Source organism: Mya arenaria, chromosome 7 (assembly GCF_026914265.1).
Source record: "Mya arenaria isolate MELC-2E11 chromosome 7, ASM2691426v1".
In the NCBI taxonomy this organism is placed as follows: domain Eukaryota; kingdom Metazoa; phylum Mollusca; class Bivalvia; order Myida; family Myidae; genus Mya; species Mya arenaria.
In genome coordinates this window covers 27,160,477-27,178,262 of record NC_069128.1, presented here as the reverse complement: position 1 = coordinate 27,178,262, position 17,786 = coordinate 27,160,477, and the positions used below count along the sequence as shown (strand labels likewise).

The window sequence follows — 17,786 nt, the reverse complement described above, 5'->3', positions numbered from 1 at the left end:
GATTGTAAATGTGTATTTAATAGCTGAATACGCAAAAACATAAAAGTTTGGCGAGTGCTTAAAGATTTACAGCAATCTACTATCGTCTTATAAGGTATAAATGCCGTGTTTTTCTGCATTTTTGTTACAAATTAATCTCGTTATCTTTCATAAACACTATTGATTTCGACATTAATTATTCATCCTTTTTGGTATATTAATACAATTATTTTAATTTTGGCCAATCTTATTTGGGATTAAGAGTGCTTCTTTAATAACTAGCGTGTTGATAAATTACAGCGCTATTCACATATATATATATATATATATATACACAAGCTGACCCTTGGCAACATGGTTAACACAACCATCGTAATTAAAAGTATTCAAATCGCGCTCTGCCAAGGACCTTGACCGTAAAAGTATAAAATGTATATAAACTTGAATCTGAACACGGTTAAGTTTTAATATGTATTTTAAACTGTTAAGGGTGTAATTATTGTTTTTGAAGTATCAAAACAGCCCCTATTTTATAGTTTTTCATGTCACAACATTTGGCGGCCATCTTGGAGCAATTCAGAGTTTAGTTTTAAAACTCGGGATTCGGGACCTAACTGACATAAAGGCTTTTATATGTTAAAATAAACAAAGATTATATAAAGAATGTTCGTGTTGAATCAATGTTGACACTTATAAATTATTCCGAGGTTACTTTTATATTAAGATGATACAGCTATAGCTCCATTTGTGCAGTTTTTGCTTCTCGCCATCACTATTTTCCTATTGAAACACACGTTGTTATAGCTTGGCATATAGTTGGACGGACTGTCGATCGCACTATATCACTTAAATTGAAGCACAAACGTTTTGTGCTAGACAGAAAAATCACTGTCCATTTGCTCAACGCTGAAAATATCTCTTGAATACTCATGGCATTGTTAATTGGTGGTATCGATCGCAAAAAAAACAAGATGTACGAAATATTGCGGTTACCATTTATAGTTTTAACATGAAATAAACTGATAAGACCTGATAAGATAATAACACAAACTTTTAAAAACATTATGCATTAATTTCATTTTTTCTCTGGCGTGTAAACGCTAAATAAATCCAACGGGCGGTAAAACATTTTAATGGTCATTTTGCAAAGCGTTATTCTAGCCTTCTAAGTAGAAGTTATTGTGTTTTTGTAAGAATTTAGTAATAGTTTGATGACATGAATCAAAATCTTAATGAGTAGAAGTGAAGGATTGAGCGTGGCGAACGTGCCCTTCTTAATCATATTATCATTATGAGTTTAATTCAGGTCATCTTACTGACTTAGAATACCTTTAAACCTTTGGGACCTTTAAACACCCGCGAAATGTTGAAATTCATAATGATTAAGCCTAGAACTTAATGATTGCCTTTATGCAATTTCATTGGCTGAACATGTAGGTTTTATTCTAATAGTAATTTAACGTCAAGCTTGGAAAACGTTTACTTCCAGAAGACCTCCTTATACATGCTTAACGTATATAATGATCAAAATTGTTTTCGAATATTTGAAAACAAGCTCAGCGCCTCTAATTTGCTCTTTTATCGATTTCTTATGAAGAGGCAGAACGGCAAAAAAGAAACGAATAAGAATAAAAAGTGTCATGTATATATATATATATATACTCTTTACTTCTAAAGCATGATAATTATATCCTGTATTGTGCTGTGAACTGCTAACATTTTCACGTGATGTTAAAGTATTTTGCTTTTGCACCTACACATATTCACCAGCAAAGTATGAGACTTACGATGAATAGTTCATATATAGTTATATGACAAAATTTGTCGCAAGATGAATGATTGACCCCGTATCACAACGTGTTTGATGGCTAAGAGGAGGAGTGTGAAGTAACTAAATGAGGTCAATGCCCAATCCAACACAAATGCAAATACCTCTGATGCCTTGCAAGCAATCATATATTTCCTTTGATGTAATTAAAGCTTATATAAAATACGCTGTTTGTGTTTCATTAATGACACTTCATTATGCTATCATCTTTAGCCTTATTGTTGGACACGATGAACTTATACATAAGGATGTAACAGATATGGCCCAAAACGTTCTCTTTTTAATCGGTTTCGACCATGAAGTATTACAAGTACGTACCCGTTTCGTATAAGCAAGTTGTTTCGGGAAATCATATTCATCATCAAAGTGATATGCATAGAAGCGCAAAAGTCATAAGGGGAGAAAAAAACATCTTCTTGGATAATTGTCAGACTGAGAGAAAAAAAGAAAACCATTGGCAGTCTTAGTTATTGAGTCTTTAAACAGAATCTTAGTAAGGTCATTGGGATACTGGATTTGTCCCCGTAGTTTTAAGTCATAAGGAAAAAAACTTGCACGTGTTTACGTGACATCACAAATTAAAGAGTCATTGCAAGAGATCAACCAAACAGTTCAATAAACACAGCGTTTAGTCAATAACAATGCAACCGGACATGTCTTGAATACATGCAAATCCGTCCCTTTTAATGCACTGATTCATCTTCTACATATATTTTCCTCATTATTCTTTCAAAACAAAATAAACTAGAGACTCCTATTATTCAAAGCTATAACTAGCAGACCACTTGGAATGGTCCTGATTTCCATCTGGAAAACATCATAAACGTACATGATGACCATTTATTGTCTATTGAATTTGCGACCAGACTAATGGCATCATTAAATCCATTAGCCATCAAAAGGACTGAAAACGGGCATTTAACTTGCAAATATACTTTATCCATCTCACAGAAATTGGACACATGAGACATATCTTGTGTCCATTGTCTGTATTATATGTAAATGGAATGTCGAAAGTAATCGTCAAAATGGTTTGAATTTTGGGTTGCATTTTTTGACTTGATAAACATACCTAGTGTTTTTATATTGTATGTATGCACTGTGTTGTTTTTGGAGTTTTGTGCTGTTTTCCATGCTTCTTGCATGTGAGATTTCGTTTTTGTGTTCTATGTCTTTGGCGTTTAACCTGTGCCATTAAACGGGGTTTATGTTTAAACTGTTGGCTACTGAGCTTGTTTTTGTAGTTTTTCACATAAGTATTACAATTAAAACATTATTGCATCTTCATATCGAATGGAATTTGGTATAATACTACACTTACCACTCCTTGCAAAAGAGCGGTATGTAGCCGAGTACTAAACACGTTCAATAGTCAGAAATCACTCTATTGATATTTTCTCGGAACTATAGTCAGTTACAGTTAAAGCAGGTTTATGTGTATATGTTAGAGTATATTTTGGCGATCTGCAGAAAGTGGAACGAGCACAGCGAGGTCGCAGGCCAAGAAAGCGCGAACCATTTTCTTTAGATCGCCAAAATGAACCCTAAATTCTGTGGTCTTCGCACTCATTTGACGCCATAGCTCCGCCCCTTGTGTAGTTATTTGGTATTTGGGCGCAAAAGTTGAACTGCCCAGGTGTCAGTACCATTAAGTGAGTGTCGGGCTACGGTGAATTTCCGCGGCTTTGTGAAAAGCAAAACAAATGGATTTATGTTTGTAAAGAAAATGGAAAAGCGCAGAAACATGAACGTTTCCATACTTTTCTTTTTAAAATCAGGAAACTGTTGATATTTAGATTATTTGAATCACCTAGGTATGTTACCATGGTAAATAACTTTACTGGGGTGACCTCGTTCAGTTTTTTTTATTCATAATTTTACCCAAAGTAATGATTGCACATTTTGGTACTGAATTTGCTTGACTGGTTGTATATTATAAAGAGCTTATTAAAGGAAGAAATCTCAATGAGAATTTGTATTTGATTATTGTCACATATTAATTGTGTACGAAATAGACGAACCGATTTGCTCATTAATTTCATAATCAGCTTCATGACATAATCTTCCAATGCCTCCAGATAACGGCACGCTTAACTGTCAATCATAGTTACTTCGCGCATGTGCAGAAGGCAGAACGATCTATCAAAAAAAAGACGACGGTACCAATTTACGTGGACCGACAAATACCCTCTACGAAATTAAATGTTTGTGTTCACCGTCAGATCTGCTCCTCATGATATGGGGCGACAGAAATGGGGTGAATCCTCGATTGACATTTGCCAACAAAAATGTGTCAACACCAACTCTGCACAAATTATATCAATATCTAATACATTTTTGAAAAAAAATGAACTGCTCGAGTATTTAAGCGCAGATGGTTATTTAGAGAATGCCAAAGGCAAAATGTTTTCCATACACTCAATAGTTCGCAGTAAGAAGTATAAGGTCCTGCCGTGCGAGTGTCTGATTTTCTGGGAAATCAACTTCTGTTAATTTGAGATGGCGGAAATAACTCTAATCTGTCTTTGTCATGGCAATTACTGGCGTTTAAATTAAGTTGATGTCAGGATGCACTTTGAATTATGCCAAACATTTCGACTTATAATATTTTGCAACTAAAAGAACTAATAGACATTTTGATTGGCAGCTATGTAGAGTTGACTATACAATCAGACATTTTATACAATCAGACATTGTGATTGGCAGCTTTGTAGGGTTGACTATACAATCAGACATTGTTATTGGCAGCTTTGTAGAGTTGACTTTACAATCAGACATTGTCCCCAGTAAATTTACATTTTACTGACCGTCCCAAGGCGCTACCTAACAATCCTTGATAAACATACCTAATCTTTATATATGGTATGTATGCCCTGTGCTGCTTGTGGAGTTTTGTGCTGTTCTTCCATGTTTCTTCTTTGGCGTTTACCCAGTGTCATTAAACCGGGTTTATGTTTAAACATGTTGGCTACTGAGCTTGTTTCTGTTGCTTTTTGCATAAATATTGTCATTGGCAGCTTTGTAGGCTTGACTTTACAATCAGACATTGTGATTGGCAGCTTTGTAGAGTTGACTTTACAATCAGACATTGTGATTGGCAGCTTTGTAGAGTTGACTTTATAATCAGACATTGTGATTGGCAGCTTTGTAGAGTTGACTTTACAATCAGACATTGTGATTGGCAGCTTTGGGGATTTGACCGTAGTGCACCTAAACATACCGCCAATGGGTTAAACAAAAACTCAAAATACAAATTGCTTCGATGCGTGGAAAACACACATCTCAAATCTCCGTTACAGTTATGTTGATATATAAAATGCTAACAATGGAATGTATGCTATATATAATTTGTGACTATCTCGTAGTGCTGCCTCATGCCGGAGACAATGCTGTGAACAATGTCACTATTATTATTCGCAATTGTCTGAAATTATACACGCCTCTTCTTTCTAACGATTTCGAATCATATTTACCAGTTTAAGTAAGGAATCAATTAGGAAAGCCCCATTTATTATGAGGTAAGTGTTTTCTTGAAATCGTTGTTCCTCACCGTAAGATGTAGAGAAACATCTACACCTTGTAATAACTTGGCAGTCTGATGGACTGTTGATTGCACGTCTTAAACTAAAGCACAAACGTTTTTGCTAGACGGATAAATCTCTTGTCCATTTGTTCAACGTTGAAAATATCTCGTGAATACTGGTCGCAAAAACAAGTTGTACGAAAACTCTTGGTCGCAATTAGTGTCGTCGAGAAAATAAACTGATAAGAGAAGACATAACACAAACCTAACATCATTATGCATTACATCCGTCACTGGCGCGTAAACGATAATTTAACGTGACGGGTTGTAAAGCATCTTGATAGTCATGTTGCAAAATGTTCTCGAACACTTGGAAATCATTTAAAGTAGAATGTATTGTATACTTGGGAGAAATTATGGAAATAGCGCGTTCAATTCCAGCTAAGCTTGGTAAACGTTTTCTTTTATAAAGACCCGCTCATAGATGGTAATCGTAATACATAGTCAGACTTGTTTTCGAATATTTGAAAAAGGGAAGCGCCTACAGCAAATTATATTATAGCCTGCGATTTAACGTTCACATTTCGATGACATCATTTGTTGCAGAATCATGTCTGGCCACATTAAACAACGATGTTAACGCAGTGGTTACATAAAACAACGCGTAAAATGCAATGGCCAAATATAACTTTGCGTATTATGCAATGGGCTTATAAAACAACGCTTATAAGGTAATAGCTTCATAAAACAACGCGTGTAACAAGATGGCTTCCTTTAACAACGCGTATACTGTAATGGCTACATTATATTAAACAGCGCATATAATGTAATGGCTACATAAAACAACGCGTATAATGTAATGGCTACATAAAACAACGCGTATAATGTAATGGCTACATAAAACAACGCGTATAATGTAATGGCTACATAAAACAACGCGTATAATGTAATGGCTACAGAAAACAACGCGTATAATGTGATGGCTACAGAAAACAACGCGTATAATGTAATGGCTACAGAAAACAACGCGTATAATGTGCTGGCTACATAAAACAACGCATATAGTGTAATGGCTACATAAAAGAACGCGTATAATGTAATGGCTACATAAAACAACGCGTATAATGTGATGGCTAAGAGGAGGAGTGTGAAATTACTTAATGAGGTCAATGCTCAATCATACACAAATGCAAATACCTACGATGTCTGGCAAACAAACATATCTCTCCTTTGATATATATATATATAAAGCTAATATAAAACGCATAAGTTATTTCATTAATGATACTTTTATAATGCTTTCATTTATGCCCTATTTGTTGGAGACGATGCAATCATGCATAAGTATATAACAGATATAGCCAAAAACGTTCTCTTATTAATCAGTTTCGACCATGAAACATTGCAAGTACCTGTTTTGTATAAACAAGTCGTTCAGCATTTTAGGGAAATCATATTCATCATCAAAGTGTTCTTTGCAGAAAAGCAAATATCAATTACGAAATAAAATCTTCTGAGCTTATTGACACACTTTGAGAAAAAAAGCGACCCATTATGAGCAAGGGTTTAACTGTGCCTTTAAACAGATTCTATGTTTTATATTTGACCAATAGGCTACTAGATTTGTCCCTTGAGTATTAAGTCATAAGGAAGCAAAAACAACAAACAGTCGCACAATCAATTAATATAACATCACAAAGTTAAGAGTCATTACATAATAGTTTGTGGGACATAACAATATTTACGTAGTTTACAATGATGTTGTTTCAATTATTTGATTCCTGAAGTGTGTCTTCGTCAATAGGTCAATTTCTAAATTTAGCGTCACGTGACGTAGCCAACCTTTGAAAAGCCGTTAGCCATAAGTCTTTGTTTTTCGCGATGGTGCACCGCATGATTTTCAAATTTTCAGTTCAACTTTACCTATTTTTGTAGACAACTGATGTTCATATTTTAACGACATTCCAATCAATGACATAAGAGATCAAACAAGAACGAAGCATTTAGTACATAACGATGTGAATGCAACCAGACACTCCTTAAATCTAAACATGCATGACTGTCCTTTTTAAATTGCTGATTCATCTTTTATTTATTTCCCTCTATTTTTATTTCATTTCGACCATGAGAGCATTACAAGTACCTGCTTCGTATGAGGCAAGTCGATTGGCCTTTTCTTAAATCCAAGTGTCAAGCGCAGAAAAGCTACAAAGAAAAGCGAATGTCAATTAGGAGATATCTTCTTAAGCAATTGACAGACAGAGAGAGAAAAAGGATAATCATTGTGAGCAAGGTTTTAAGAGTGAGCTGTTATAGCTATTGTGCTTTTACATAGACTCTTGTTTATATATTATGACTTAGAGCTACTGAACTTGTCCCTGTTAAGTCTAGCCATGAAGTGAGAACAAAACATGACATCACAACAACAAAAGTCATTATAATAAATCATTCAGTGAATTATAATAAGAGTGCAAACGGACAGTTATTAAATTTAAACATGCTTGTTCGTCCTTTGTAACACGCTGATTCAACTGGTATTTCTTCTCCTCTTTGTTCTTAGAAAATAAATACTCATATTATTCAACGCTGTAACTAGCATATCACTGGGAATGGTCCTGATTTCCATCAGGAAAACATCATAAACCTACATTGCTGACCATTTATTGCTTTCATGCCTTGTCTATTGAATTTGCGACCAGACTAATGGCTTCATTAAATGCATAAGCCATCAAAAGGACTGCAAACGGGCATTTAACTTGCAAATATACTTTATCCATCTCACAGAAATTGGACACATGAGACATAACTTGTGTCCATTGTCTGTATTATATGTAAATGGAATGTCGAAAGTAATCGTCAAAATGGTTTGAATTTTGGGTTGCATTTTACTGACCGTTCCAAGGCGGTACCTTTACAGTCCTTGATAAACATACCTAGTTTTTTTATATTTTATATATGAACTTTGTTGTTTGTAGAGTTTTGTGCTGTTGTTTCATGCTTCTTGCATGTGAGTTTTCGTTTTTGTTTTCTATGTCTTTGGCGTTTACCCTGTGCCATTAAACGGGGTTTATGTTTAAACTGTTGGCTACTGTGCTTGTTTCTGTAGTTTTTCACATAAGTATTACAATTACAACATTATTGCATCTTCATATCGAATGGAATTTGGTATAATACTACACTTACCACTCCTTGCAAAAGAGCGGTATAAAGCCGAGTACTAAACACGTTCATTAGTCAGAAATCACTCTGTGTATTGATATTTTCTCGGAACTATAGTCAGTTACAGTTAAAGCAGGTTTATGTGTATATGTTAGAGTATATTTTGGCGATCTTCAGAAAGTGGAACGAGCACAGTGAGGCCGCAGGCCAAGAAAGCTCGCACCATTTTCTGTAGATCGCCAAAATGAACCATAACTTCCTTGGTGTTAGCCCTTATTTGACGCACTAGCTCCGCCCCTTGTGTAGTCACGTGGTATTTGGGCGCGGGAGTTGAACTCCCCAGGTGTTAGTTCCATTAAATGAGTGTCGGGCGATGGTAAATTTCCGCGGCTTTGTGAAAATGTTATGCAAAACAAATGGATTTATGTTAGTACAAAAAATGGAAACGCAGAAAAATGAACGTTTCCATACTTTTCTTTTAAAAATCAGGAAACTGTTGATATTTAGATTATCTGAATCACCTAGGTATGTTAACCTGGTTCATAACTTTACTGGGATGACCTCGTTCAGTTTTTTTATTCATAATATAAACCAAACAAATGATTGCACATTTTGGTACTGAATTTGCTTGACTGGTTGTATATAATAAAGAGCATATTAAAGGAAGAAACCTCAATGAGAATTTGTTTTTGAATATTGTCACATATTAATTGTGTACGAAATAGACGATCCGATTTGCTCAATAATTTCATAATCACCTTCATGACATAATCTTCCAATGCCTCCAGATAACGGCACGCTTAACTGTCAATCATAGTTACTTCGCGCAGGTGCAGAAGGCAGAACGATCTGTCAAAAATAGACGACGGTACCAATTTACGTGGACCGACAAATACCCTCTACGAAATTAAATGTTTGTATTCACCGTCAGATCTGCTCTTCATGATATGGGGCTACAGAAAATGGGGTAGTCCTCGATTGCCATTGGTCAACAAATATGTACGTTCACGAACTATGCACAAAGCAGAAAAATCATATCATTATCTAATTCATTTTTGAAAATAATGAACTGCTCGAGTAGTAAGCACTGATGGTTATCTAGAGAATGCCAGAGGCAAAATGTTTTCCATACACTCAATAGTTCGCAGTAAGAAGTATGAGGTCCTGTCGTGCGAGTGTCTGATTTGCTGGGAAATCGACTTCTGTTAATTTGAGATGGCGGAAATAACTCTAATCTGTCTTTGTCATGGCAATTTCTGGCATTTAAATTAAATTTATGTCAGGATGCAATTTGAATAATGCCAAACATTTCGACTTATAATATTTTGCAACTTAAAGAACTAATAGACATTTAGATTGGCAGCTATGTAGAGTTGACTATACTACAAGACATTGACATTGGCAGCTTTGTAGAGTTGACTATACAATAAGACATTGAGATTGGCAGCTTTGTTGAGTTGACTATACAATAAGACATTGAGATTGGCAGCTTTGTAGAGTTGACTATAAAACAAGACATTGAGATTGGCAGCTTTGTAGAGTCGACTATACAACAAGACATTGTGATTGGCAGCTTTGTAGCGTTGACTAAACAATCAGACATTGTGATTGGCAGCTTTGTAGAGTTGACTTTACACCAAGACATTGAGATTTGCAGCTATGTAGAGTTGACTATACAACTAGACATTTTGATTGGCAGCTTTGTAGAGTTGACTATTCAACACGACATTGAGATTGGCAGCTTTGTAGAGTTGACTATACAATCAGACATTGTGATTGGCAGCTATGTAGAGTCGACTATACAATCAGACATTGTGATAAGTGCTTTGTAGAGTTGACTATACAATCAGACATTGAGATTGGCAGCTATGTAGAGTTGACAATACAATCAGACATTGTGATTGGCAGCTATGTAGAGTTGACTATACAATCAGACATTGTGATTGACAGCTTTGTAGAGTTGACTTTACAATCAGACATTGAGATTGGTAGCTTTGTAGAGTCGACTTTACAATCAGACATTGAGATTGGCAGCTTTGTAGAGTCGACTTTACAATCAGACATTATGATTAGTGCTTTGTAGAGTCGATTATACAATCAGACATTGTGATTGGAAGCTTTGTAGAGTTGACTATACAATCAGATATTGAGATTGGCAGCTTTGAAGAGTTGACTATACAATCAGACATTTTGATTGGCTGCTTTGTCCAGTTGACTATACAATCAGACATTTTGATTGGCTGCTTTGTAGAGTCGACTATACAATCAGACATTGTGATTGACAGCTATGTAGAGTTGACTATAGAATTGGCAGCTTTATAGAGATGACTATACAATCAGACATTTTGATTGGGTGCTTTGTAGAGTTGACTTTACAATCAGACATTGTGATTGGTAGCTTTGTAGAGTTGACTATACAATCAGACATTGTGATTGGCAGCTTTGTAGAGTTGACTATACAATCAGACATTGTTCTTGGCAGCGTTGTAGAAATGACTATACAATCAGACATTGTGATTGGCAGCTTTGTAGAGATGACTATACAATCAGACATTGAGAGTGGCAGCTCTGTGGAGCTGACTATACAATAAGACATTGTACCTAAACGTATTGCCAATGGATTAAACAAAAACTCTAAATACAAATTGCTTCGATGCGTGGAAAACACACATCTCACATCTCCTTTACAGTGACGTTGATAAATAAAATGCTAACAATGGAATGTATGCTATATATTATTTTTGACTATCTCGCATTGCTGCCTCATGCCGGAGACAATGCTGTGAACAATGTCACTATTATTCGCAATTGTCTGAAGTTATACACGTCTCTTCTTTCTATTGATTTAAGTAAGGAAGCAATTAGGATAGCCCTATTTATTATCAGGTAAGTGTTTTCTTAAAATCGTTGTTTCTCACCGTATGATGTAGAAACAAGATCCACACGTTGTAATAGCTTGGCAGTTGGGCGGACTGTTGATTGCACGTCTTAAACTAAAGCACAAACGTTTTTGCTAGACGGATAAATCACTTGTCCATTTGTTCAACGTTGAAAATATCTCGTGAATACTGGTCGCAAAAACAAGTTGTACGAAAACTCGTGTCTGCAATTAGAGTCGTCGAGAAAATAAACTGATAAAAGAAGACATAACACAAACCTAACATCATTATGCATTACATCCGTCACTGGCGCGTAAACGATAATTTAACGTGACGGGTTGTAAAGCATCTTGATAGTCATGTTGCAAAATGTTCTCGAACATTTGGAAATCATTTAAAGTAGAAAGTATTGTATACTTGGGAGAATTTATGGAAATAGCGCGTTCAATTCCAGCTAAGCTTGGTAAACGTTTTCTGTTATGAAGACCCGCTAATAGATGGAAAACGTAATACATAGTCAGAACTGTTTTCGAATATTTGAAAAAGGTAAGCGGTTACGACAAATTATATTATAGCCTGCGATTACACGTTCACATTTCGATGACATCATTTGTTGCAAGAATAATGTCTGGCCACATTAAACAACGATGTTAACGCAGTGGTTACATTAAACAACACGTAAAATGCAATGGCCAAATATAACATTGCGTATTATGCATTGGGCCTATAAAACAACGCTTATAAGGTAATAGCTTCATTAAACAACGCGTATAACGAAATGGCTTCCTTAAACAACGCGTATAACAAGATGGCTTCCTTAAACAACGCGTATACTGTAATGGCTACATTATATTAAACAGCGCATATAATGTAATGGCTACATAAAACAACGCGTATAATGTAATGGCTTCATAAAACAACGCGTATAATGTAATGGCTTCATAAAACAACGCGTATAATGTAATGGCTTCATAAAACAACGCGTATAATGTAATGGCTACATAAAACAACGCGTATAATGTAATGGCTACAGAAAACAACGCGTATAATGTAATGGCTACATAAAACAACGCGTATAATGTAATGGCTACAGAAAACAACGCGTATAATGTAATGGCTACATAAAACAACACGTATAATGTAATGGCTACATAAAACAACGCGTATAATGTAATGGCTACAGAAAACAACTCGTATAATGTGATGGTTACATAAAACAACGCGTATAATGTAATGGCTACATAAAAGAACGCGTATAATGTAATGGCTACATAAAACAACGCGTATAATGTGATGGCTAAGAGGAGGAGTGTGAAATTACTTAATGTGGTCAATGCTCAATCATACACAAATGCAAAGACCTACGATGCCTGGCAAACAAACATGTCTCTCCTTTGATATATATAAAGCTAATATAAAACGCATAAGTTATTTCATTAATGATACTTTTATAATGTTTTCATTTATGCCCTATTTGTTGGAGACGATGCAATCATGCATAAGTAGATAACAGATATAGCCAAAAACGTTCTCTTATTAATCAGTTTCGACCATGAAACATTGCAAGTACCTGTTTGTATAAAGCAAGTCGTTCAGCCTTTTAGGAAAATCATATTCATCATTAAAGTCTTCTTCGCAGAAAAGCAAATGTCAGTTACGAGAAAAAATCTTCTGAGCTTATTGACAGACTTTGAGAAAAAAAGCGATCCATTATGAGCAAGGGTTTAACTGTGCCTTTAAACAGATTCTATGTTTTATATTTGACCAATAGGCTACTAGATATGTCCCTTGAGTTTCAAGTCATAAGGAAACAAAAAGAACGAAAAGACACCAAAAAAATCGAAAATTCAATTAATATGGACATCACAAAATCAAGAGCCATTAAAAATAGTTTATCGGACATAAAAATATATATGTACTTCGACAATAGGTCAATATGTATATTTAGCGTCACGTGACGCAGCCAACCTATGAAAAGCCGTTAGCCATTAAGTCTTTGTTTTCCGCGATGGTGCTCTGCGTGATTTTCAAATTTTCAATTCAACTTTACCTATTCTTGTAGACAACTGATGTATATATTTTACGGCATTCCTATAAATGCCAAAAGAGATTAAACAGACACTTAAAGGAACAAAGCATTTAGTCAATAACGATGTGAAAGCAACCAGACACTCATTAAATCTAAACATGCTTGAGCGTGCTTTTTAACGTGCTGATTCATCTTTTATTTCTATCACTTTCTTTCTATTTCATTTCGACCATGAGAGCATTACAAGTACCTGCTTCATATGAAGCAAGTCGATTAGCCTTTTCTGAAAATACAAGTGTCAAGCGCAGAAAAGCTACAAATAAAAGCAAATGTCAATTAGGATGGTATCTTCTTAAGTAATTGACAGACTGAGAGAGAAAAAGGATAATCATTGTGAGCAAGGTTTTAAGAGTAAGCGGTTATAGCTATTGTGCCTTTACATAGACTCTTGTTTATATATTATGACTTAGAGCTACTGACCTCTGTCCCTCTGTCTAACCATGAGGAAAAGACAAAACATAACAACAAGTCATTGGAATAAATCATTCAGTGAATTATAATAAGAGTGCAGACGGACAGTTATTAAATTTAAACATGCTTGTTCGTCCTTTGTACCACGCTGATTCAACTCGTATTTTTTCTCTTCTTTGTTCTTAAAAAATGAAATAAAATAAAGACTCCTATTATTCAAAGCTATAACTAGCAGACCACTGGGAATGGTCCTGATTTCCATCATAAACGTACATGATGACCATTGATGGTGTTCATGCCTTGTCTATGGAATTTGTGACCAGACTAATGGCATCATTAAATGAATTATTGCCTTAGCCATCAACTGGACTGCAAACGGCCATTTCACTTGCAAATATACTTTATCCCTCTCAAGGAAATTGGACACATGGGACAACTTGTGTCCATTGTCTGTTTTATTTGTAAATGGAATACCGAAAGTAATCGTCAAATTAGTTTACGCATGTATATACACCCGAGCTTATTTTAGATGGGAAATGGCCGAGGAGTTCCGAATGCTACCTCCAGATAAAGCCATCCTAAATTATCAATCATAGTTTCTTTGCGCATGCGCAGAGGGCAGAGCGATCTATAAAAATAGACGACTGTACCAAATCATGTAGACCGACAAAATACTCTCTACGAAAATAAATCTTTGTATTCACCAACAGATCTGTTCTATTTAATATGGTGGCATACTTCTGTCACCAGATAACCATATAACTAACCAGTTAATTAAGTGGTTAACTAGTTACATCAATGAAGATGTAATGGGATGGCATAAAAATTATATCAAACATCTCATATAGTTTTGAAAAAAAATGCACTGCTCAAGTATTTTAGCACAGATGGTTATCTGAAGAATGCAAAATGCAAAATGTTTTTCAAACACTCAATCGTATAAAGCAGTTTAAATGCAAAGCAGAAGTATGAGGTCCTGCCGTGCGAGTGTCTGATTTTCTGGGAAATCGACTTCTGTTAATTTGAGATAGCGGAAATAACTCTAATCTGTCTTTGTCATGGCAATTACTGGCGTTTGAAGTTATCGAAGTAAATTGATGTCAGGATGCACTTTGAATTATGGCAAACGTATCGACTTATGATATTTCACAACTTATATAACTCGAAAGAATTATACAAAAATCAAGGCATAAGTCTGTTCAGTATAAGATTCACTTTGTACATCCAACCTTCAATGTTATTTATAATTTGAATATTAATTGACAACTAAAACTAGCCAATCAGATATCTTGCGTTTTGTTATATGACACATTACACTAGTATATGACTGCAAAAAAAAGTTTACGTTTGAACTCTTCTGTAGCTTTCGGGATTTTTACCAACTATGGATAGTATTTATAGACAATGAGGTTTTGAACGAAAGCATTTACCACATAATATGCAGCTCTAAGATATATATAATTATGTATTTCCACTGCAGCCTAAATTAAAGCTGTTCTCTCACAGATTGACAGTTCTGACTTTTTTTTAATTTTGTCTCAGAATCAGCTGATTTTGGCATCAATGCCCTCAATTCAGACATTTGACAACTGCCCAAAATATCATTTTTGTCTTAGAGCGTTAACAACGCTTTTTGCCATAAAATATCAATTTTCGAAAAAGATATGAAAATCTGTGATCTGATATTTTATCAGCACTCTTATATCACTGGTTTCCAGACATTTGCACAACAATTCGCTAATTCAAAGACAAAACAATAAGAAAGTTTTAAAACGGTCAAAATGTGAGAGTGCAGCCTTAAGTTCCACAAATAGTAACAAGTCGTACTTGACGGTACAGTCTCCCGTTCTTCAAGGAGTTAAGTGTTCTTCTCCAGTGACTAAGAACAGTCTAGTGTCTAATGAGCTGCTCAGACACAAATAAAATAAGCCCTAGCTGTTAACTGGCATTGGCTGCATTTCAGCGTACACCCTAAACTTCGGTCTTGTTGTCAACAGCCATCTCTAGCTCAGTTATCTAATATTTCTCTGCATTTCCTTTTGAAAATGAATATGAGATCCTCTCATCGTTGACGCCGAACATACGCTGCAATATATGTAAACTAGTGATCAATGCGTCTTTTAATTTACTTGTCTTCCCATTTACAATAAGCTCTGGATGATAAACTTTCCTTGCAAACATAAAAGACATATTACAAAAGAATATTTTAAGCGTAAAAGTGGTCTAGTGGTAAAGGAGTCGACCTCTCTGTCCACAAATTGTGGGTTCGGGCCCCACCAGAGTGAAATTGATTTAATGGTAAAGGGTAAATGCGCTACAATATGGCGTTCTTCTGAATCTCTAGTCTTCTTTAAACATGTATTGAAAGTTAGAAATCTATACTTGCAGCGTTGATATTTCCGGAAAAGACCAAGGCTGAGTTGACGCTGGATTTCCGCTACAGACTCGCGTTTTTCCGCAACTCCAGTCGCCTACAGACATTACAGCGGTCCGTGCTGCTGACCAGGTCAAAAGAGTTTAAACAACTGGTAGGTTGTGTTTTAACTTTTATGTTTGATGTGAAGCTGATGATGCAATTTACTCTTGTTTGATTCGCCTTCCGGGCCCAAAGGGTCACTTAACAAGTAGGTATTTTTCTAATGGACATTCTTAAGAAACATCTGAATGTGGATATAGTATGCTATCATATATTTGATATAATATTTCTTAAGTTCATAAGCTAAAGCTGCAAGTAACGTTTTGTTTTTTAACACTATTGCACATCCCTACCTGTTAAACTGGTATGTTGAAATTTCGTTATGTCTATTTGGTTATGAATAATATCATCATCATTGTCATCGTCATCGTCATCGTCATCATCTTCTTCTTCTTCTTCTTCTTCTTCTTCTTCTTCTTCTTCTTCTTCTTCTTCTTCTTCTTCTTCTTCTTCTTCTTCTTCTTCTTCTTCTTCCTTCTTCTTCTTCTTCCTTCTTCTTCTTCTTCTTCTTCTTCTTCTTCTTCTTCTTCTTCTTCTTCTTCTTCTTCTTCTTCTTCTTCTTCTTCTTCTTCTTCTTCTTCTTCTTCTAGTAATTGTATTATTAGTATTAGTAGTATTAGTAGTATTAGTATTATAAGTATTATTTGTGCATATTAATGTATTGCAATTAATATTTTTATAAACTGAATAAAGCAATGTGTTATCAATATATAGATCGATTAATTGCTTAATTACTTGCCTATGCTATAAAACAATTTACTCAATCACCATTTCATGATTACCAACTCTTTTTATTGCAATCGATGCAAATATAGGGAAGATAGATTACATAAGATAACAAACGAACACATTTGAAACTAATTTCCTAATTGCTGGTTATGTTCTGAGGAATGAGTTATTGTAATATTGCACGCGATTCGTTGGTTGGTCTGTATTGTTGTGTATGAGAGATCAATGTTTCTTTTAATCTACTGGCCTTCCTATCTGCATTAAGCTCTGGACGATAAACTTTCCCTGACAACAGATATATTACAATAAAATATTTTTAAGCGCATTAGTGTTTAAGTGGTATATGTGTCCGCATCTATACCAAGAGGTCGTCGGTTTTACCTCCACCAGACTGAGAGTGGATTTTGTGGTATAGATGTTCGCCCCTTTACCCAGATGTTGTGGGTTCTAACTCCACCAGAGTGAGAGTGGTTTAGTGATAAAGATTTCCGCATCTATACCAAGAGGTTGTGGGTTCTAACTCCACCAGAGTGAGAGTGGTTTAGTGGTATAGATTTCCGCATCTATACCAAGAGGTTGTGGGTTCTAACTCCACCAGAGTAAGAGTGGTTTAGTGATATAGATTTCCGCATCTATACCAAGAGGTTGTGGGTTCTAGTTCCACCAGAGTGAGAGTGGTTTAGTGATATAGATTTCCGCATCTATACCAAGAG

The 17,786-nt window shown here is 35.3% G+C and overlaps 1 protein-coding gene across 4 annotated transcripts in view; it reads left to right on the top strand.

The window, feature by feature from the left end:
- The window catches only part of LOC128240019 (uncharacterized), a 63,537-nt gene that overhangs the window by 21,036 nt on the left and 24,715 nt on the right, over positions 1-17,786 (top strand). For all 4 annotated transcript variants that reach the window (XM_052956502.1, XM_052956499.1, XM_052956500.1 and 1 more), the window contains exon 4: positions 16,257-16,396. In XM_052956502.1, the coding sequence (XP_052812462.1) occupies positions 16,257-16,396 (140 nt within the window). The remainder of the gene's footprint in view (positions 1-16,256; positions 16,397-17,786) is intronic.